Raw genomic sequence first — 22274 nt, 5'->3', positions numbered from 1 at the left:
TCCAACCGAGGTCAGAATTTCTTTATTATTATTTGGGCAGCAGGCTGTCTGCTACAACTGAGAAGTGGGCAAGGCCTTCTCTTCCTCCCACAGGACTTCTGGTTCCCCAGCAGAGCACCCAGAAGAGCACCAAAATGTGAATAAAGGATAGAAGGGGGCCTCATGGCGTAGTAGTCAAAGTTAAGGCTTTCAAGTGAACTTACACAGGGAAATAGACTCTGAAATGGAACAAAGAGGGTATAGTGGCACTTGCCTGGGCCCTAGACTCACTCATCCTCTGGGCCTCAGTTTGATAGAGCACTGGACCTAGAGAGACCTAGAACATCAAGAGACCTGAGTTCAGATTCCAGCTGTCATTTAGTGACTGTGGACAAGTCACTTTTCAGTTTCTTCACTTATAGAAGGAGAGGGAACTGAACCTCTGATTTTATTGACTGAAGGGAACTCTCCACTTCCTCTGCACAATGTAGGTCAGCAGCTCAGTCTTTTTTAAACCCTTAACCTATCCTAGCATTGAAACCCAGTATCAGATCCAAGGCAGAAGAGTGGTAAGGGCTAGGCAATGGGGGTTAAGTGACTTGTCCAGGAAGAGACCGCTAGTGTCCAGGCCACTAAGCCACCTAGCTTCCTGGCAACTCAGTCTTAAGGCATTGCCAAGAGCAACCAGATTCAGTAACTTGCCCAGAGTGACCACAGTTGGTATGCCTTAGGGTTAAGACTTGAACTCAGGTCTTCCTGGCTCCAAGGCCAGCTCCGTCTACCACACCACAATGTCTCTCTGTCATCTATTAAATGGGGATAATCTTTGCTCTACCTAACTTAAAGTAGGTTAATCAGTCCACAAGCATGTATGAAGGACTAAGCATCAGGCACTGCACTAAGTGCTAAGGATACAAGAGTGATAAAAACTTGGTCCCTGTTCCAGGGGTGCTGTGGGAACCTTCCTAGTTCTGCTACAAACTTAACAAAAATCCAGTTCCAAACAAGCGGAGGTTGGCTCTTGAAGCCCTAATAGGGGAACATCCTGCCATGGGCCTTTGGCATCTGGACTCACCCTCGATGCCTTGTCTCCAACAGGCTGTGAGCCCCTCAAAGGCAAGGGCCAAACTTTAGATTTCTCTCTACTTCTCCAGCACCAAAGAGCACATTATTGGCACTTAATAAACCATACATTAAAAAAAAGGGAAATGGATTTCCTTAAAGCAATCTTGGAAAGGTTTTTTTGATAAGAAATTTCCATTTAGGTAGCCTGATTCATTAGCTTTGAGGGTGATCAATTCCTGTCAAGCAAGTCTAGACCCATTTTGCAGATGAAACAAATAAGGACTTACAAGGACTAAGATGACAGACAAATCAAAAGGCAGAAAAACCCTGAGCCTTGGGATCCGTCCATAGTATACAGATTAATATGTGTTTGTGGTATTGAACAGAAGAGTCAAGAGGCAGACCTAGAGAGTCCCACGGTACCCACCATTTGCTCTCCCTCTCTTCTTGCATCCGGTTGCCCAGGATCTACTGAGCAGTCCTAGGATAGCCTGTGCTCCCAACCCTGGGTTAGGCTGGTAGGAGGAGGAAGCTGGGCAACCCTCAGTGTTTAAAGATTGTGGGGGTGATCGTGCTAGGGGAGGAGTAGGAGCAGACCGTTCTCTCTAGACCTTGGAAGGCTAGAGAGTCCCCAGCGTCCCAGTTCCAGAGTCAGCCTAGGAAGAGGAGGAAGCTGGGTAGCCTTCAGTGTTTGATGACCATGGGGGTGATCATCTTGGGGAAGGAGTAGTAGCGGCATTCCTCAGGGGGCACCAGGTCCATGACAGTGGTGCTGATATTCTCCTTCATGAACCCTGCCTCCACCAAGGCTGCAATCTGGGTCTCCTGTGGCACAAGAGAAAGATCCAGGTCAACCCCAAGAGGCACATTAGAGAGATGGATCTGAAGCAGAGAACCTGGGTTTGAATCCTGACTCTTCTCGTATACTACCAGTGGAATCTGAGACAAGCCATTTCTGCCCTGGCTTCTGTTCCCTTTCCTAGATGGCCTTGAAGCTCTTTTCCCTCTCGAGCTAAATCCATGATCCTCTATGAATGAAAGAACCTGACCTAAAATCTGGGGTCGGTCTCTGAGGATCTGTGTGAGCTTGGGGAAATTCGACTGTTTGGAGAACCATGAAGGTCCCTTCCAAGGCTGCCTACAGGATCCTCTGAGGTCGTCTAAGCCCTTAATAGAAGTGAGGTCAAGAGAAATCCCCAGAGGAAAGACTGGTCATGAGTCTTTGCTAAAGAGAGATGTTTGGAGGGAATCCCATAGCTTTGACATCAACATTCTGTAGGGTCACATGGTCTCCATGAAACCATCCATTGAGGTCAAAACCAGAATATGACAAAAGTTTACTTATCCTTTCATCTTGAAGATTTTGAGGATCTAGGGGCAGCGGGGTGGCTCAGTGGATGGAAAGTCAGGCCCAGAGACAGGAGGTCCTAGGTTCAAATCTGGCCTCAGACACTTCCCAGCTATGTGACCCTGGGCAAGTCACTTCACCCCCATTGCCTAGCCCTTACCACCTTTCTGCCTTGGAACCAATACAGAGTACTGATGCTAAGACAGAAGGTAAGGGTTTAAAAAAGAAAAAAGATTTCAAGGATCTAAGAGTTGGTTGATGTGGATGTTATCCCACCACTAACAGAGATCTCCACCCCTCCATGTCTTAAATAAATTAAAATGTGGCTAAAAACAGAGCAAACAAAAAACCACCACAACAGTCATCTGTTGGCTTGGGGAGAGGGGGGAATCAGCCCTCAAATAATGAGCTTCCCACTTCTTAGCCAGGCTGATCCCTGAATAACAGATCCAACATGGAGTAGTGGAAAAATAATGGACTGGAGAATCTGGGTTCAAGTATTGGCTCTGCAACTTACTACCTTGTTGACTGTTATCTTAGGGCCTCTGTTTCCTGGATGGTCAAAACGAGAGGGAAGGGATAGACTAAAACAATCAGTGATGCAATGTGAATAAAAGGATCTGGGTGCAAATCTGAGCTCTGACACTGGTGATCTGTGTGATCTTGAGTCATTCATTTAACTACCCAGGACATAAGTTTCCTGATCTATAAAATAAGTGGGTTAGAATTAACTTTTTTTTTAACACTTACCTTCCATCTTAGAATCAATACTGTGTATTGGTTCCAAGGCAGAAGAGTGGTAAGGACTGGGCAATGGGGGTGAAGTGACTTGCCCAGGGTCACACAGCTAGGAAGTGTCTGAGGCTAGATTTGAACCTAGGACCTCCTGTCTCTAGCTACCCCCTCTAGACTTAACTTCTAAGATCTTGCTCAACTCTAAATCTATGATACCATGACCGTGGGCAAATCAGTGAAGCTCCTTGAACCTCAATTTCTTCATCTGAAGTCTTCTTCAGCTCTGACAATTCTCTAAGAGTGATTAGAAAAGCACTCTGTAAACCAGAAAGCCAGTGGAGAAATGTGAGTTGTTACTATTTTTGTTATTAGGGGAGGACAGAGGCAAATATCTGCAGGATATTTATGTCTCTGGAGGCCGCCCCTGACTTAGGAGGCTTCATCTTTCCTCCCTCCCTTCCTCCCTTCCTTTTTTTCCCTTGCCTTCTGTCTTGAAATTGGTTCCAAGGCAGAAGCGTGGCAAGGGCTAGGCAATGGGGGTTAAATGACTTGCCCAGGGTCACCCAACTAGGAAGTGTCCGAGGCTGTGTTTGAACCCAGAAACATGAGTCTTCCTCTACCCAGGCCTGGCACTCTGTGCATTATTACACCACCCAGCTGCTAACTGAACATGCCAACTTGGGGCATGGATCATCAGATCTAAGAGCTCTGATGTCTGATCCAACCCCTTCTTTCATGGAGGGGGAAACCCAGGGCCAAAGACAAGTAATCATGCCAAGGCCAGTCACTGAACCAATGACCAGAGTTCGTGTCTGTCTCCCAGGCCCGTGCTCCTTCTCATACCTTGCTCTAGAAATCCACATAAATACCAACGTGTGGAGAAAAGGCAGGGAGATGATCAAACTCGGGGGAAGCATGAATGTTCCAGCAGTTGTGCTGCAGGCTGTTGGGTCCAGTTCCCGGCTCACCTCAAACATCTTTTTGATATCTGTGTACTTGGTCTTCAGCAGTTCTCCCCAGGACGTGAGGTTGCAGTAAGTGAGGACGCCGCCGGGTTTCAGCAGACGGAAAGCATGAGCCTGGCAGGGCAAAATGGGAGGATCTTAAGGAGTCTCCATCCTGGAATAAGACGGAACCCCCATTCCCATTCCCCTCTCCATGGCTGCCTCCCATAGACTCTGGGTCACAAAGGATGAAAGAACGTGGATGCCTCAGGGCAGACCAATCCCTGCTGCTGCAGAGAGCCCCAAACAGTGCCTGACAGCATTCAGAAACATTCCTTTTAGAGGGGAAGGCCAAGTCTTACCTTGATGAAGTTGAACTGGTGAGTATGCCAGGTCTCCGCCGAGAGGGGATAGGTGTCATACAGAATTCCTGTGCCAGAAAAACAAGAAAAACAAATACATTTTATTATTATTATTATTATTGCATTTCCAGGTATGTGTGTCCTTCGCCTCTTATCCAGCCTAAATCTCTTCTTTTAAAAAAATTTATTTTATTTTAATTTATTTTTTAAACCCTCACCTTCCATCTTAGAATCAGTACTATGTATTGGTTCCAAGGCAGAAGAGTGGTAAGGGCTAGGCAATGTGAGTGAAGTGACTTGTCCAGGGTCACACAACTAGGAAGTGACTGAGGCCACATTTGAACCCAGGACCTCCCATCTCTAAACCTGGCTCTCTATCCACTGAACCACCCAGCTGCCCCCTACATCTCTTCTTGCAAGAAAAAACCAGTTCAGCAAAAATAAATGATGGAGGCAGCTGGGTGGCTTCAATGGATTGAGGACCAAACCTAGAGAGGTCCAAATCTGACCTCAGACACTTCCCAGCTGTGTGACCCTGGGCAAGTCATTTATCCCCCATTGCCTAGCCCTTACCACTGACTTCTGCCTTGGAACCAAGATAGTACTGATTCTAAGGTAGAGGGTAAAGGTTAAAAAAAAAAATGAGACAGATGCTCTCCTCTAACAATGTGGTTAGAGTTGGTTTCCTACTACTTGCTAAAGCTTTTTTCTCATTATTTTTTTTGTTGGTTCTCTGGAGTTTTCTAGGTAAACCACCAAATCCCCTCAAAAAGGGATGTTTTTGTCTCTGCTTTACCTATTCTTACACTTTAATCTCTTTCTCTTTTTACTATCTTGAGCACTTGTATAACTATAGCAAATAACAATGGGGAAAGGGAAGTCTTCACTTAATCCTATCTATTTATTAGGAATGATTGTTAGATTTCCCCAAATAATGCTAGCTTAGCATTATTAGCATAGACCCTTCTATGCCTTTGCTTTGAAGGATCTGGGTTTTTTTATTGTTTTTTTTTTAAAGACAAACAAGTGCATTTTTTGGAGGGCTTTTTCTGCATCTATTCACATTAAAAATTTTTTTTTCCTGTCTTCATAGCAATTTTGAGACAGAAGAGTGGTAAGGACTCGGCAATGGGATTAGATGACTTGCCCAGGGTCACCCAGCTAGGAAGCATCTGAAGCCAAATATGAACCTAGGTCTTTAGACTCCAAGCCTGGTGTTCTATCCACTGTGCTATCTCCCTCCCCTATTCACATCTGATTGTCTCTACAGTCTGCCTCCATAATCTTCCACTTCTGTGACAAAGGGAAGGGATTACATTTTCTTCCTTCCTTCCTTCCTTCCTTCCTTCCTTCCTTCCTTCCTTCCTTCCTTCCTTCCTTCCTTCCTTCCTTCCTTCCTTCCTTCTTTCCTTCCTTCCTTCCTCCCTCCCCCCTCTCTCTCTTTCTCTCTTTCTCTCTCTCTTTCTTTCTTTCTTTCTTTCTTTCTTTCTTTCTTTCTTTCTTTCTTTCTTTCTTTCTTTCTTTCTTTCTTTCTTTCTTTCTTTCTTTCTTTCTTTCTTTCTTTCTTTCTTTCTTTCTTTCTTCCTTTCTTCCTTTCTTTCTTTCTTCCTTTCTTTCCTCTCTCTCTCTCTCTCTCTCTCTCTCTCTCTCTCTCTCTCTCTGTGTCTCTCTCTGTCTCTCTGTCTCTCTCTTCCCTTCCCTTCCCTTCCCTTCCCTTCCCTTCCCTTCCCTTCCCTTCCCTTCCCTTCCCTTCCCTTCCCTTCCCTTCCATCTTGGAGTCAATACTGTGTATTGGCTCCAAAGCAGAAGAGCGGAAAGGGCTAGGCAATGGGGGTCAAGTGACTTGACCAGGGTCACACAGCTGGGAAGTGTCTGAGACCAGGTTTATTTTTGTTTTTTTGTTTCTGAAATTTTTATTTAATTAGTTAATTTAGAATATTATTCCTTGGTTACAAGAATGAGATCAGATTTGAACCCAGGACCTCCTGTCCCTAGGCCTGACTCTCAATTCACTGAGCTACCCAACTGCCCTTGGGATTTCATTTTCTTATGTGTCCTTTTGGACCAAAAGTGCTCATTACTCAGAATATTTTAGCCTGTTAACTTCAGAAAAACAGGTGCACTATTTACTATCTTCAACCCTTTAAAAACAAACAAAGAAAAGCTAAGAAGCTCTTTCCTAATCTGGCTCAGACAGACCTTCTACATGAAGTTCCAGGACTTACCCGGTCCAGGCAGTGCTAAGGCCTGTGTTCCTTAATGTGCCCCCCATGTAATGGGTAACTATGTTGACTCGTAGAGATAGAGTGGGTAGGAGGGAAGCTGGTGTAAACAGGGCCAAGGTCAGAGGCTTCCAATAGCAAGAAGGCTGCAGAGGGAGGCAGCATTAATACATTAACTCTTTCTCAAAGGCCTTGGAGTAGAAGACGTTCCTAGAGATAGTGCCTTAACCCAAAAAGATAACGCCATGATGGAGGAATTTCAGGCAACAGCAACAGTTGATCCCTGGGACTAGGGAGACCTCCAAAACATTTCACTAGTGAGAGGGACCCCCAGACCTACCTGCGACTGCTGTCTCTCATCCCCCTCCGGGGGGGCTATTTGTCCAGTTGGCAGAACAGATAGTGTTGGTTCTGTGGTCAGTAAGACCAGAGGTCAAATGTGACCTCAGACACTTACTAGCTGTGTGACCCTAGGCAAGCCACTTACCTGCTGTCAGCCTCAGTTTTGTCATTTATAAAATGGGTATAATAACAGCATCTGCTTCCCAGGGTGGTTGTGAGGATAAAATGAGAAAATCTGGGAAGTATATATATATGTGTATGTATACACACACACACACACACAGATATATACATATATAAACATTTATAATATATTAACATATAATTGTAAGTTTATAATATATTTATTATATTAATATATTTCATAATACACAAAGTTATAATGTATTGATATCATATCAATCGATTATGAATTTATAATATATTTATTATAAATATATTTTGATATATAAAATGATAATATATTAATCTTATTGATTTATTATAAATTTATAATATATGTGTTACAAATATATTTTATGATATATAAAATTATAATGTATTAATATCAGATATGATATATAAATTATAATGTATTAATATCATATCAATACACTATAAATTTATAATATATTTGCTACAAATATATTTTATGATATATGAAATTATAATGCATTAATATAATATCAATATATTATAAATGTGTAATATCACAATAGAATATATTTTACAATTTGTAGTTTTGTAATATATTAATATGCATTTGATGTATATAATGGTTACTGTTACTGTTATCACTCCAGGGTCGTGTTGTGTTTTCTCACCATCAAAATGTCCATCCGGCAGGTTGGGCGCCACCTCTTCCCATAAGCCTTTCAAGGGGACAACCTTAGGAAAGAGAGCAAACAGATTAAATCGAGCCAGACCTGGGTAAGACACTTAGCCTTTGTCCATCTCAATTTCATCAGTGTAAAATGGGTCCAATAATAGCATCTACCTCCCCGGTGGCTTATTCCTCCCCTCCTCCCACAACCCCTTGGAGTCTGTCCCAAGGACTAGCAGGCCATTTCGGGGGTGCCAGGAGTGAGCCCCACGGGGATGAGATTGCCCCTCCAGCACAGCCCCCACCCCTACCTTGTGGGGCTGACGCTGAGCCCACTCCTGCAGTCGCTGGAAGACGCCATCGTTGCATTCAATGATCCAGTGCTCCTGGATGTTGGCTTCCTGCACCTTGCTGGCCGCAATGGCCATCCCAAAGCCGACCTCGAGGACTCGTCCCCCTGCGGGAGGAAGGAAAGGATAGGGTGACCCAGGGTCAACCAAGGCCCTCAGGAACTACCAGGCATGTCCTGGAGGCGATGAGTTTAAAGCCAGGTTCAACCTCCCCTCTCCCCCCAACTTGTGGGGGGTGAGGCTGAATTTGAGCAAAAGTTCCTCATTCTTGCCAGGTAAGGCTTGTTCCTGTTCCCACTGTTCCCCAGTGGAGAGGCAATAAGAAAGAGCAGAAAGGGGGAAGGGGAGAGGGCTAGTTCCAGTTTTCAACTGGGTTCTAGTTTCCAGTCCAGCCTCTGCCAATGACTAGGTAACTAAGCTTGGAAGGCTCCTTTCCTCTCCCTGCCTCAGTTTCCTTTTCTGCAAAGTAAGGGTTTGGAATAGATAACTTCTCCCTTCCTAGAATTCTGTGATTCTGCATTGCTGCTTTGGCCCTTCCCAGTGCTAGACTTCTAACTATGCCCTATTTCTAAACTGTCTTGGTTTAGTAAATGAGTAAAAATTCAGCTAATCCAGGGAGAGGGAGCTGGCCCCATACTTTGCTTCCTAGACCTTCCAGTAAATCCCATCTGCTCCAGGCATTCTCCCCCACCCCAGGAACTCTGACTCTGTGAACAGGAAACAAATCATTTGCTTCTGGAAAAAGGAAAGACTCAGCTCTATTGCTCTAATCACCATTCCTAGGACTCCCTTCTCCGGGCATCACTCACTCCCCTATACAGCCTCCTCCTCCAATTAGGATGTAAACTCCTTGAGGCAGGGAACCCTCTCACACTTAGATTAGAACTCCCACTTGCCTCCTCCCCACATAGTAGGTGCTTTTATTTGTTTAATTTGTTAAAAAATTTTATTTTTAAATACTTTTCCATGTTTACATACTAGGTGCTTTAAAAGCTTTAAAATGCTCTTTTCTTCATTCACTCACTCTCTGTTCTTAGAACACACAATATTGGAGTTGGGAGAGCCTTAGAACTAGGAATATCAGGTCTGGGAGGATCCTTAGAGAAGGGAATGTCAGAGCTGGGAGGATCCTTAGAACAGAGAATGTCAGAGCTGGGAGGGAGCTTAGAACAGAGAATGTCGGAGCGGGGAGGGAGCTTAGAACAGGGAATGTCAGAGCTGGGAGGGAGCTTAGAACAGGGAATGTCAGAGCTGGGAGGATCCTTAGAACAGAGAATGTCAGAGCTGGGAGGGAGCTTAGAACAGAGAATGTTGGAGCTGGGAGGGAGCTTAGAACAGAGAATGTCAGAGCTGGGAGGGAGCTTAGAACAGGGAATGTCAGAGCTGGGAGGGAGCTTAGAACAGGGAATGTCAGAGCTGGGAGGATCCTTAGAACAGAGAATGTCAGAGCTGGGAGGGAGCTTAGAACAGAGAATGTTGGAGCTGGGAGGGAGCTTAGAACAGAGAATGTCAGAGCTGGGAGGGAGCTTAGAACAGAGAATGCCAGAGCTGGGAGGGAGCTTAGAACAGGGAATGTCAGAGCTGGGAGGGAGCTTAGAACAGGGAATGTCAGAGCTGGGAGGATCCTTAGAACAGAGAATGTCAGAGCTGGGAGGGAGCTTAGAACAGAGAATGTTGGAGCTGGGAGGGAGCTTAGAACAGAGAATGTTGGAGCTGGGAGGGAGCTTAGAACAGAGAATGTTGGAGCTGGGAGGGAGCTTAGAACAGAGAATGTCAGAGCTGGGAGGGAGCTTAGAACAGGGAATGTCAGAGCTGGGAGGGAGCTTAGAACAGAGGATGTCAGAGCTGGGAGGGAGCTTAGAACAGGGAATGTCAGAGCTGGGAGGGAGCTTAGAACAGAGAATGTCAGAGCTGGGAGGGAGCTTAGAACAGAGAATGTCAGAGCTTGGAGAACCCTTAGAACAGAAAATGTCAGAGCTGGGAAGATCCTTAGAACAGAGAATGTTGGGGCAGCTAAGTGGCTCAGTGGATTGTGAGTGAAGCTTGATGATGGGAGGTCTTGGGTTCAGTTCTGGACCTCAGATACTTCCTAGCTGTGTGGTGCTGGGCAAGTTAAGTCCCTTAATCCCAGTTACCTAGCCCTTAGCATTCTTCTGCTTTAGAACCTATTCTAAAATAGAGGGTAAGAGTTTAAAAAACAACAGAGATTGTGGAGGGCTTCCCAAGGGTCCTAGAACATACAATGTTGGAGCTGAGAGGACCTTTAGAGCTGGAAGACACCTTGCAGACTGTCTAGTCCAACTCTCTCACTTCATAAGTAGGTAAACTGAGGCCCAAACTGAAGTAAAGCAAATCAGGGGTGGAGCTGAAACTAAAGTGTGAGTCTCTCAACTCCTTCAAGGCTTCATGGCACAGTGAACAAATGCTGTGCCTTGGACTGGGCATGCTCTCAGGCAAGTCACTAAATCAGATCCTCCATTTCCCAATCTATAAGGAATAAAAATACTTGCCACAAGGAGGCAAGAAGGGAAGTGGAAAATTCACTGAATGCACAGTGCTGGGTTCAAGTCCTACCTCTGCTTCCTCTGGGATAACTTAGTAAGAAGAGAGAGGGCCAGGCTAAATCACCTCCAAGGCGCCTCTCAGCCAGAGCCCAAGGCTTTCTCTGCTATACCACAATGCCTCGGTTCTTTCCTCCCAGGAGCCTGGGCCAGGCTGAGAACACTTTGGAGGTCTTTAGGAAACACTTAGCTGGCAGAAGGATAAGAGGGCTAAAGTATACCCGGGTACAAAGCCCAGAGGCTGGGGGTGGAGGGGGAACTCTGCCAGGAAGTCCACCAGTGTCTTCTGGGAGGAAGCTTTGGGGCCTTTGCCTGGCTATTTCGAGGGGTTTCTCCAGAACTCCAGGCCCAGGCTAGGGCAGCCCCCCAACACCTGTCTCCTCACTTGACACGGGAGCCCAACTGCAAGGCCCGAGGTCTGCAGGGTTCTTTTTACTCAGAAGCTATTCTGGGTGAGGAACTGCAAACAGATCCCACTTTGCTTTCCTAGGAAGGAACTGGCCCAGGAGTAAGGAGGAGGGGAAAGGCCTTGTTTGTGGATCCCAAAGTATAGCCAGAATTCATTCCAGCCTCTAGCATTGTCCATTGTGTGATGGCCCTCCCCCCAGCCCCTATCAGCCAGAATGTCAGCTGGGAGGGCCCTCAGAGCACAGAATTCTGCTCAGAACTGGGTTTTTTTTTTGGGGGGGGTATGTAGAGTACAAAATGTCAGAACTGGGGGCAGGGGCCATAGAACACAGGATATCAGAACTAGGAAGGCCCTTAGAACCAAAAATATCAGAGCTGAGAAGGCTCATAAAACAGACTGTCAAAACAGAGGGCCCAAAGAACAGAGACTGTCAGAACTGGGGGGTCCATAGAACAAGGAATGTCAGATCTGGGGGGCCCAAAGAACAGAGACTGTCAGAACTGGGGGGGTCCATAGAACAAGGAATGTCAGATCTGGGGGGCCCAAAGAACACAGACTGTCAGAACTGGGAGTCCATAGAACAAGGAATGTCAGATCTGGAGGGCTCAAAGAACACAGACTGTCAGAACTGGGGGTCCATAGAACAAGGAATGTCAGATCTGGGGGGAACCCAAAGAACACAGACTGCCAGAACTGGGGGGTCCATAGAACAAGGAATGTCAGATCTGGGGGGCCCAAAGAACACAGACTGTCAGAACTGGGGGGGTCCATAGAACAAGGAATGTCAGATCTGGGGGGCCCAAAGAACACAGACTGTCAGAACTGGGGGGTCCATAGAACAAGGAATGTCAGATCTGGGGGGCCCAAAGAACACAGACTGTCAGAACTGGGGGTCCATAGAACAAGGAATGTCAGATCTGGGGGGCCCAAAGAACACAGACTGTCAGAACTGGGGGTCCATAGAACAAGGAATGTCAGATCTGGGGGGCCCTTACAACATGGGATGTCAGTACTAGGAAGGCCCTTAGAACACAAAATGTCAGAGCCCAGAGGTTCCACAGAACCCAGAATGTCAGAGATGGGAGGGCCCTCAGGTTGAGGGACCATGTGCCCCTCTCACCAGGGCTTTTCTCTTAGTACTTGGCACAAGGACAGTCGGACGTGTTAAGGAAGCCAGCCCCACTGCTCACCCCTCAAAGATTCTTAGTCTGGATAGATTAAAGAATAGCTCAGTGGCTAGAAAGTCAGGCCTAGAGATGGGAGGTCCTAGGTTTAAATCTGGCCTCAGATACTTCCTGGCCATGAGACCCTGGGCAAGTCATTTAACTCCCATAGCCTAGCCCTTACTGCTTCTGCCTTGGAACCAAGACAGAAGGAAGGGTCTATAAATAAATAATTAATTAAAAATAAAAACTAAGGGCCTCGGATCTATCCCCTGATCTCCAGTGAGAAACTACCTCAAAAGAGGCAAATGTTCAATAGTAATAATAACAGCTAGCATTAACAGAACACTTTGGGCTTATAAAACACCTTGCAAATACTGTCCCATTTGACTCTCCTAATAACCCGGGGAAGTAGGTGCTGTTATTATCCCCACTTTATAGATATAATGTATAGATATTTTATACATAACCTGGCAAGGGAAACTGGGCCACAGCAAGGTGAAGTGACTTGCACCGGGTCACACAGCTTCGCCTGAAGCTGAATTTGAACTGGGATCTTCCTGACTCCAGGTCAAGATCTCTATCTATCCTGGCTTCCGACAAACACACATCCTTCCCGAGATCTCCGGAGCCTCGTAATATCCGAGATGCAGAGCTGAACGGGGCTATCTAGTCCGACTCAATTCTCTTTCAGTGAAATGCCAAAGAGTCCCCTGACTCAAAACCAGCATTGTTTCCCCTGAATGATGCCGCCTCACTGATAAGCATTTTCTGTGTTCTCACATGCAGGAAGGCAGGACATGGAGCTGTGGGGGCAGGAAGGCAGCAATCCTGGTCAAGAACCAGAAGGAAAATGCCTGCTGGTTTTTCATATTTAAAGGCTTCTCTTGGTCTCTGCTATCTTTTTTTTTAATTGTTTTTTTTCCTTCAAAAGACCCTTTATTAATGGGGTGTGGGGTAGTGTGGTACAATGGAAGGAATGCTGGATTTAGAATCAGAAGACCTGAGTTCAAATCCTGACTCAACCACTTATAGGTGACCTTTAGCAAAATGCTTCAATCTCTGTGCCTCAGTTTCCTCAACTGTAAAATGAGAGAAATGAACACGAGGACACAAAGGAACCATCTACCTCTGAAATCTATGACCTTGTGACAGTGGTACCACTGGGTATAGGCATAAAAACATACATTTATGTATGTTTTATATATATATGTGTGTGTGTGTGTGTGTGTGTGTGAGTACATATATTCATGTGCCTATTCACAAATATATCTATAATTCAGACATGCACACACATGTAAGATGGCAAAGCAAACTGGAATTTTTTTCAGCTGCCATCACTGACCCTGGATGTTTCTCCCTGGCCCATTCAATAGTTCACATTTATAGATGCTTTAAAGTTGGAAAAGCTCTTTATTTAAATTAAAGGTGATCTGCACAACAACCTTGAGATGGGCTCTTATTATCCCCACTTTATAGATGAGGAAATTAAAAAGCTGAAATTGGTTAAGTGACTTGCCCAGAGTCACACAGCTTAGCCAATACTTGAGACAGAATTTGAATTCAGGTCTTCAGACTCCCAAATTCACACTCTGTGGAACATAGTAACCAAAGGAACTGACCATTCTTGTAGAGATTTGGGGTCCTGGACCATAGCAGTTGGGGCCTCTCTCTCCCAACTCCATGGAGCTATTCTGAGGTCCAAGTTCTTACCTTGATTTTTCTCCCCAGGTTTTTGGGCTCAGGCTCTAACTCTGCTTACTTACCCCATATGTAAAATTAACAGTTCTGAACTAGATGGGCTGGAGGAGTCAGGGAAGACTTCTTGGAGGAGGTGAACTATGAGTTTGATTCTGAAGGGACTGGGTAGTGGAGGGGGGGAAAGGCAAAAAGAAAGGAGAGATGAAGTTAAAGGCACGGTCTGAGCAAGGAATTATTTGTTAGAAACAGAGTAGAGGAATGGTTAGCATATATGGCAGAAGCTGACTGATTGATTGAGGAGGACCAAAATGACATCACTGGTGATGCTTTCTGAATCAAGTAGAAGGTGTCAGGGCAGCTGGGTGGTTCAGTGGATTGAGAACCAGGCTCAGAGATAGGAAGTCCTGGGTTCAAATCTGGTCTCAGACACTTTCTGGCTGTGTGATCCTGGACAAATCATGCAATCCCCATTACCCAGCCCTTAACCCATCTGCCTTGGAACTGATACTTAATATCAATTCTGAAGATAAGGTAAGAATTTTTTTTAAGAGCATAAATTGAATTTAAGTGAGGCAGAGTTACACAGTCATCAGCCTCGCTCTCTTTTCCAGAATCATGGAAGTCCAGGGGCAAAATGATTGGTGATGGCTTGAGTTGCAGTGGATGAGCTTGGCTTCTTTGGCAGGAGAAGTAAACTGAGCCCAAACTTGGTCTTCCTAATTGTTCTCCATGCCCCATGGGTCTGAATTGTTCTATCTCAGCCTCTCTCCTCTCTAATCCATTCTCTACAGAGTGAGCAAAGTGATATTTCTTTTTTCTCTCTCACTTTTTTCATTTCATTCCTAAAATTTTCCCCCAAGGTTACCTGATTCGTGTTGTCTCCCTCCCCTCTTCCCTACCCCCTCCCAGACTTGACAAGCAATTCCATTGGGTTATACATATATTATCATAAAGTGATATTTCTAAAAGCACAAATCGGACCACTTCACTTTCTTGCATTGGCTCCCTACTGATGAGGATCACAGGCAAACTTTTCCATCTGGTCTTCCAAGTCCTTTACCCTTTGGCTCCAGCCTACTTTTTCAGGCTTATCACACACCCTGCAATTTAGCCAGATGGACCTACTTCCTGGTCCTCAATCAATCCATCAATTACTAGTTATATATATTAAACACCTACTATGTGCCAGGTACTTTGTTAAGCTCTAGTGGGGATATGAAGACAAAAAAATGGACCTGCTTGAAAGGTGATATCTTTACAAACAACATTCCATCCCCCATCCCTGTCCCTTTGTACATTCAGGCTCTCTCTGTGTGCCTGGAATGCTCCCCGTCCTCATTACGGCTTTCTTGAAACCCTCCAAAGCCTTCTACAAAGCTCTTCCTCTTCCATGAGGTCTTTCTTGGCCCTGGAAGAGCCCCCATCACCCACTTGACATTTATGTTATATTTACTTTTGGTGGGTATATATCGTTTTCCCAGAGAGAATGTCAGCTTTTTTTTTTTAACCCTTACCTTCTGTCTTGGAATCAACACTGTATATTGGCTCCAAGGCAGAAGAGCAGTAAGGGCTAGGCAATGGGGGGGGTCAAGTGACTTGCCCAGGGTCATATAGCTGGGAAGGGTCTGAGGACAGATTTGAACCCAGGACATCCCATCTCTAGGCCTGGCTTTCCATCCACTGAGCCACCCAGCTGCCCTCAAATGTCAACTTCTTAAAGACAAAGAATGCTTTATTCTTGTATCCCCAGCACCTAGTGGTATAGTGCCTGGCATGTAGATGGAGTTTAATAAATGTATATAATTGTATTGTATAATAATACTATATGCATATCTTATATATGTATAATAATATACTATTTAATATAATAATACCATAATGTATTGTATAATAAATTCAAATGATTGATTGATTGTAAGAGTTTAGCCTCTTTCCTATAGACAGTGGGAGCCATGGAAGATGTTTGAGCTGAAGTTTTAGGAAGATTAATCTTCACCAGGTAAAGAACCAAGCCTAGAAGCTCTATAGAGGCAGAGAAGAATAGGACCTTGTACCATAGTCCCCAGGCCAGCTGTGGGTACCCTTGGGGGAGTTCCCAGGGTCATGATATCTACCATTTATTTCTGTAGGTTTTCTTTCCCCAGGTTCTGCCTCATGTTCTAAGACAAGTCACCTCCCTCTTCTTCTCTGGGCCTCAGTGTCCCTCACTTCACAGATGGGGTAGGATTTTCTAATCTCTTCACTTGTTCCTTGATGTTCTAAACCCCAAGGTCAACAAAGCAAGCAATGGGCATTGCCTTTTCTGTGCCAAGCATTGTTCTAGCTGCTGGGAATACAGACAAAAAAATGAACATTCTAGGGTTAGCTGGGTGGCTCAGTGAATAGAGAACCAGGCCTAGAGATGGGAGGAGCTGGGTTCAAATCTGACCTCAGATACTTCCCAGCTGTGTGACCCTAGTCAAGTCACTTAACCCCCATTGCCTAGCCCTTACCACTCTTCTGCCTTGGAACCAATACCCAGTAAGGGGTAAGGAGATTAAAAAAAAAAAAAGTGCCTTAGAAAGGGGTGATTTGATGGATGTGGGGGAAGAAGGAAAACAAGGGGAGTGTAGCCAGGCAAAGAGCCAGAGCTGCCATTGGGTAGGGCTTCAGACCGGGTCTGGAGCAGAACTGAATGAATGCAAATGGCCTTGACAGCTGGGCAGAGAGGTCTTGGAATGTGCCTGGAAGGCGGAAGCTTTCTGGGAGAGTGGCAGGAGCAGGCCCGCGGCTCAAAGCCCCTTCCAGCCTCCTCGGGTCCTGGGACCGCTGAATTTGCAGCCAGCTGGAAGGGGCTCGGGGATCAGAGTCCAACTCTCGGCAGGGGGAGAGGCGGTCGGGCTAAGCGACTTACCCAGACGCAAAGTTTGTGGTCTCCAGAGTTAGCGCTGGAATTAGGGGGCCTAAGGCCAGTCCACACCCCAAAGGAAGGTCACCCAGTCAGAAGGAGAGGGGGCAAGGCTGAGATTTGAACCCAGACCCTCCCCATTGCCCATTTTCACTCTACCTCCGTCCCCTCTCCCCGACCTCTCCCATCCCCTTCTCTTCTCTGCGGGCTCCGCTCCGAGGAAGGCGCAGGGCGGCCTAGGGGAGGAGGGCCAGGCGGTTACCTCTGGAGGAGGCCACGGCGGCCAGCGAGTGCATGTAGGGGGTCTCCCAGCGCTCCATCACCGGCTTGCCCAGGATCTGCAGGTGCGTGTCAGGCCCATCGTAGCCGGCGGGCGCCTCTTGCCAGGAGGGCCGGCAATCCTCTCCTGGCTGGAAGATGGGCGCTGGGGCAGCCTCTGCGCTCATGGTCAGGTCCTGGCAGCCAGTTCCCCACTCTGGAGGCCCGAGGCAGAGGAGGCTGCCTTTATACCAGGGGGCGGGGAGCCCAGCGCAGGCACCCAGCCAGAAGACTCCTGGCTGGGGGAAGGAGGGAGCCCCGGCCCGGCCGATCCGGGCAGGGCTGGCCCGCCCCTCGCCCCTCGCCCCTCCTCCAACCCTAGCCTGGGCTTTGGAAAGAGGAAGGGGACCCCTGGCTGCCACCTTAGGGAAGTGCAGGGGACCCCCAGTCCCAGATGGGAGCTCAGGAATGGAAATGATCTCTCCCCTTCCCAGAGCTCTTTAAGGCAGGTTACACTAGGGAGCAGCGAGGTGGTCCAGGGGATTGAGAGATGGGAGGTCTTGGGTTCAAACCTGACCTCAGACACTTCCTAGCTGTGTGACCCTGGGAAAGTCACTTAACCCCCACTGCCTAGCCCTTACTTCTCTGCTGCCTCGGAACCAATACACAGTATTGATTCTAAGACAGGAGATAAATAAATTTAAAAAAAAGTAGGGTACACGAGAATGGTGAACCTATATTTTACACATGGGGAAACTGACGCCTGATTCCATTTAATTCAAGAAGCACTTATTAAGCGTCTACTTTGTACTCAGCCCAAAGAAAAAATACAGTTCCTGCCTGACTAGGGGGTTTTCTTAGCAGTGATACTGGAGTGGATTGTCCTTTCCTTCTCCAGTGGGTCCTCATTTTTACTGATGAGGAGCCGAAGCAAATAAGATTAAGCGACTTGTCCAGGGTTACACAAGTCAGTGTCTAAAGTCACATTTGAACTCAATTCTATCCTGACTCAAAGGCTAGGCACTCTATCCACTGCACCATCTCCATATAATGGAGAAACTACATGAATATGCATGGATAAACACGAAATATATAAGAAGCAGGGCCAGCACTCTCTGCAATTTAAAGTCTTTCTCTTTCAAAATAACTTTTTAGGTTCAAATCTGGCCTCAGATACTTCCTAGCTGTGTGACCCTGGGCAAGTCATTTAACCCCCATTGCCTAGCCCTTACTGTTATTCTGCCTCAGAACCAATACATAGTATTGATTCTAAGCCAGAAGGTGAGGGTTTAAAAAGAATACCTTTTTATCCCGTATTTTTCTCTCTCCCTCTTGCTGAGAGTCATCCCAGATGACAAATAGTGGGGTTTTGTTTTTTTAAGAGGGAAAAAAGTAAGCACAAGTGATGGACTCCTTGAGAAAGTCTGAAAATAGCTATAATGTGTAACATTTGTGTTCCTCCAACCTCCACCAAGGCTTGGGCTGGAAGAGGCTTCTCTCTTCACTAAAGTCATGCCCAATCTGTATAACTGTGTTACTGTTACTTTGGAACTTTTGGTGTATCCTTGTTGCATCCATTTCCCTTATTGTAGTTACTATGTAATTGTTTTCTTGATTCTGCTGACTTCGCTCTGTATCAGTTCATACAGCTCCTTCCTTGCTTCTGTATTCACCACGCGTATCATTTCATACAGCATTGGAATATTCCATTCATTAATGTAGTCATTCATTCTTCAATTGATAAGCATCTGCTTTGTTTCCAGTTCTTAGATATTTGACAAAGGTGCTGCTGGGGTCAGCTAGGTGGCAGAATGGACTGAGGGCCAGGTTCTGGGTTCAGATGTGACCTCAAATACTTCCTGACTGTGTGTCCTTGGGCAAGTCACTTAACCCCAACTGCCTAGCCCTTACCACTGTTACCAATCAATGCCAATCATTGATTCTAAGATGGGTTAAGAGTTGCTTGTTTGTGTGTTTGTTTTTTAAAGGTGATGTGTGAGATTTAAAATGGTGAAGCCCATAAACTGTAGTGAGTTAAAATGGTGGAAGATATAAATTGTGATAGATATAAGAGAGGGTGAGTAAATTTGACCACAGAAAATATGTTTCACTACAGTGTCTTGGTTTTTAAATCAAATATAAGGTGGTTGTCAGGGAAATATTCCCAATTATTCAAATACCCGAGTCAACTGGGTTTTATAGAGATTTTAATTAATACAAATGTGGAATTAAAGAAAAGAGAGAAAGAGAGAAAAAGGAAATAAGTATGAAGGGCCTTAAGCCAACATGGCCTAGACCTGAGTCTTAAGAGAGAGAGATCAGTCAGCCAGTCTTTTAACACTCACCACAAGGTCTGCCTAAGCAAGGATTCTAGTGACACCAGGCCAGCATCATCTCAGCTGCTTTCACCAGCTCCCTCCTCCATCTGAATGTTTCAGAATGACCTTCCTCAATCTGAATGTTTCAGAATGAGTCCTCCTCAATCTGAATGTTTCAGAATGACCTTCCTCAATCTGAATGTTTCAGAATGAGTCCTCCTCAATCTGAATGTTTCAGAATGCCTTCCAGCTCTATATTTTAAGGGCAAAATCTCCTATGTCACCTCCCCTAAGTTCTTCCATCTACCAATCACTGTAGATGTTTTCCAAAAGACAGCCCATTTTGAATTCACAGCTGAGTAGATTAATCTCTTTAGTAAGTCAGAAAAAAATGCTGCTGTGTCGACTAATTTCATTAAGAGAAAACCTCTGAGTAAGTTTTCACCTTTTAGGTCTAAGTAGTTTAAAAGTTGCCCCACCTTTATAGGCACCTAGCATCCCATTGTATCAATTCCAAAAACAGGCATGGCTCAAAGAACTCCTTTCCTTTATAAGTATGGTTTTCAAGAACTTTCATTGTTTAGCAAGGAGTTTTCTGCCCTAAAGCAGTCTTAAGTAGGGGTGGAGTAGGGATACTCCCATAGCAAGGAGTTTTCACATTCAAGTAGAGTTCTCACTATCTGGTAGGGAATTATTTCAAGTAGGGAATTGGAGGATTCCTCAATGTGGAGTAAAATTTTTAACATTCATAAGTCTGTGAAATTTTAAGGTTTACAATCCCCCTGATGATCATTGGGAGACTAGTCTCCCCATTGATCATTTAACATAATCAATTTGTAATCCTAAATGCACTTCTAACTATAGATATACATGATATTCAATTTTCTAAGAGGAATTAGAATAGTGAGGGAGGAAATAGAAAAGAAAAGAAAGCAAAACCAATGTTTTGCTAGGCGCATTGACAGAAAGCCAAATTAGGGGCAGTCCCTTTTGGCATAAATGTGTACATTTACAATAAATGTTCAATCAAATTTCAGTTCAATCAATCATATACAAAGTTCATTCTTGATCTTCTTGATGAAGTGTAGGTTTTCAGGCATTTTTCTGCAACAGTTCATTCTCTGGATATAAAAGTTTCAAGCTTCTTTCTTGAAGATCTTTTCTCGAACAAAATCAAAATCTTGAATTTTTATAAAAATACAGTCTCAAACAAAAAATTCAAAATTTGAAAATTCTTAGATTTTAGATTAAAATATAAATGCTGTAAATATTTTGGAGTAGATGGAGATTTTTTTTTTTATCAATGGCATCGTTGGGTCATAAGTCCAGTAATGGAGTCTCTAGTTCCAAATTGATTTCCAAGATGGTTGCGCCACTTCACAGCTCTACCAACAATGTATTAGTGTACCTATCTTCCCTTGTTGCCAATTTTTGTTATTTTGCCCATTTGCAAAGTAGTGAAACCTCAGAGTTGTTTTGATTTGCATTTCTCATTTTCATTTCTGATTTTCATGTGGCTGTGAATACTTTGCAGTTTTTCTTTTGAGAACGTTGTTCATATTATTTAGCCAATTAAGAATGATTATTAGTCAAATATTTAATTCAATTACATAAACATTTATTAGGCATCTACTTTGTGCCAGGCACTATGCTAAGTCCTGTGGATACAAAAAGAGGCAAATAAGACCCTGCCAGTAATAGCTAACCTATGGCACAAGTATCAAAGATGGCATGCAGAGCTCTCTCTGTCAGTACTCGGCCACCTTCCCTCCACCACTGCCGGAGTTCATTACTAGAAAGGCAGAGGGACTCAGGCAGAGCTGATCCTCTCCCCCTCTCCTCTGTATGTCTGATGACATTTTTTTCACATCCCCTGCCCCTGCCCAGCAGCTCAATGGGTGTGCACCGGAGGTGTTAACTTGGGAAACACACAGACCCACCAAAGTATTGAGAAAAACCAAGTCTTTAATCAGGAAAGAGATAGTGTTCGATTTTTGGCCACTACACAGTGTCGGTCACTTTGGCAACAGTATCTCTGAGAGGATAACTTTGCCAGATCATCCTCCAAAGTACCATAGAATTTGGGGGACTTATATACCTCTTGGAGAACTGGGGACAGGAGAGTGTGATTGATTGGCTTTACAATGGCTACAAAGAAATGAGAAATACTAGACAGGATTAGAATGGGGAAGGGGATCCAGCCAAGGGCAGGGCTACTTGGGAAAGGACTTTGATACCAGGGGAGAAACTACCAGGACAAAAGGGTATCTAATATTTGATTAGATCAGCTAGCCCCACCTAACTGGGACCATCATGTGCTTTAAGGTCTATTGTTAGTCTGAAAGGGCTGTCAGAAACCTCCCTTGGGGAGAATTCTCAAGGGAACAGGGGCAAACTTTGGGGTCTCTAGATGTCAAGTTCACAGGGGTAAGGTTGGAGGCTCACAGGAGGCAGAGCTGGAAGGGAGCAGACCACTCAGCCACTTCTCTCCCCCCCTCTACACTTGATAAGGACATTCCTCACTACATGCACTCCTCTGTTAGCCAGCCCATTGGGAGCACTTCCTCCCTCCCCTGTGAGGGGTAAGGAGGGTGGTGTACACAGTATGTGGAGGGGTGGGACCTGGCATTCCATCTCTAAAAGGTTCACCATCACTGGCCCCTACCCTCAAGGAGCTTACCAATCTAAAGGGGAAACAGCATGCAAAAAAAAAATATGTATGAAGCAAGCTATATATATATGTATATATATACAAGAATAAAAAGGGAATAATGTACATAGGAAAGGTACTGGATTCAAGAGAGGTTGTGAAAGGATTTTAGTTGGAA

General features: G+C 45.1%; 1 protein-coding gene across 1 annotated transcript; it reads right to left on the bottom strand.

Moving 5' to 3' along the window:
* On the bottom strand, positions 1 to 17502 carry GAMT (guanidinoacetate N-methyltransferase). The gene is made up of 6 exons (XM_001364952.4): positions 17133 to 17502; positions 8111 to 8256; positions 7801 to 7864; positions 4434 to 4501; positions 4096 to 4206; positions 1 to 1869 (listed from the first exon to the last, which is right to left on the bottom strand). The coding sequence occupies exons 1-6, from the start codon at positions 17314 to 17316 to the stop codon at positions 1729 to 1731; spliced, it is 714 nt and encodes a 237-aa protein (XP_001364989.1). The 5' UTR covers positions 17317 to 17502; the 3' UTR covers positions 1 to 1728.
* Between the last annotated feature and the right edge of the window lie 4772 nt (positions 17503 to 22274).

This window comes from Monodelphis domestica, chromosome 3, assembly GCF_027887165.1.
Source record: "Monodelphis domestica isolate mMonDom1 chromosome 3, mMonDom1.pri, whole genome shotgun sequence".
In the NCBI taxonomy this organism is placed as follows: Eukaryota; Metazoa; Chordata; class Mammalia; order Didelphimorphia; family Didelphidae; genus Monodelphis; species Monodelphis domestica.
Note: the sequence above shows the minus strand (reverse complement) of the source record. Positions and strands in the feature narration are given on the sequence as shown.

Bases quoted from the DNA above. Each gene is read 5' to 3' on its own strand.
- GAMT (XM_001364952.4), bottom strand. From the start codon at position 17,316: ATGAGCGCAGAGGCTGCCCCAGCGCCCATCTTCCAGCCAGGAGAGGAT. The intron at 8,257-17,132 runs GTAACCGCCTGG...TTCCTCCCGCAG, and splicing joins CGCCGTGGCCTCCTCCAGAG to GGGGACGAGTCCTCGAGGTC. The intron at 7,865-8,110 runs GTAGGGGTGGGG...CTCTTTCCTAAG, and splicing joins CTCAGCGTCAGCCCCACAAG to GTTGTCCCCTTGAAAGGCTT.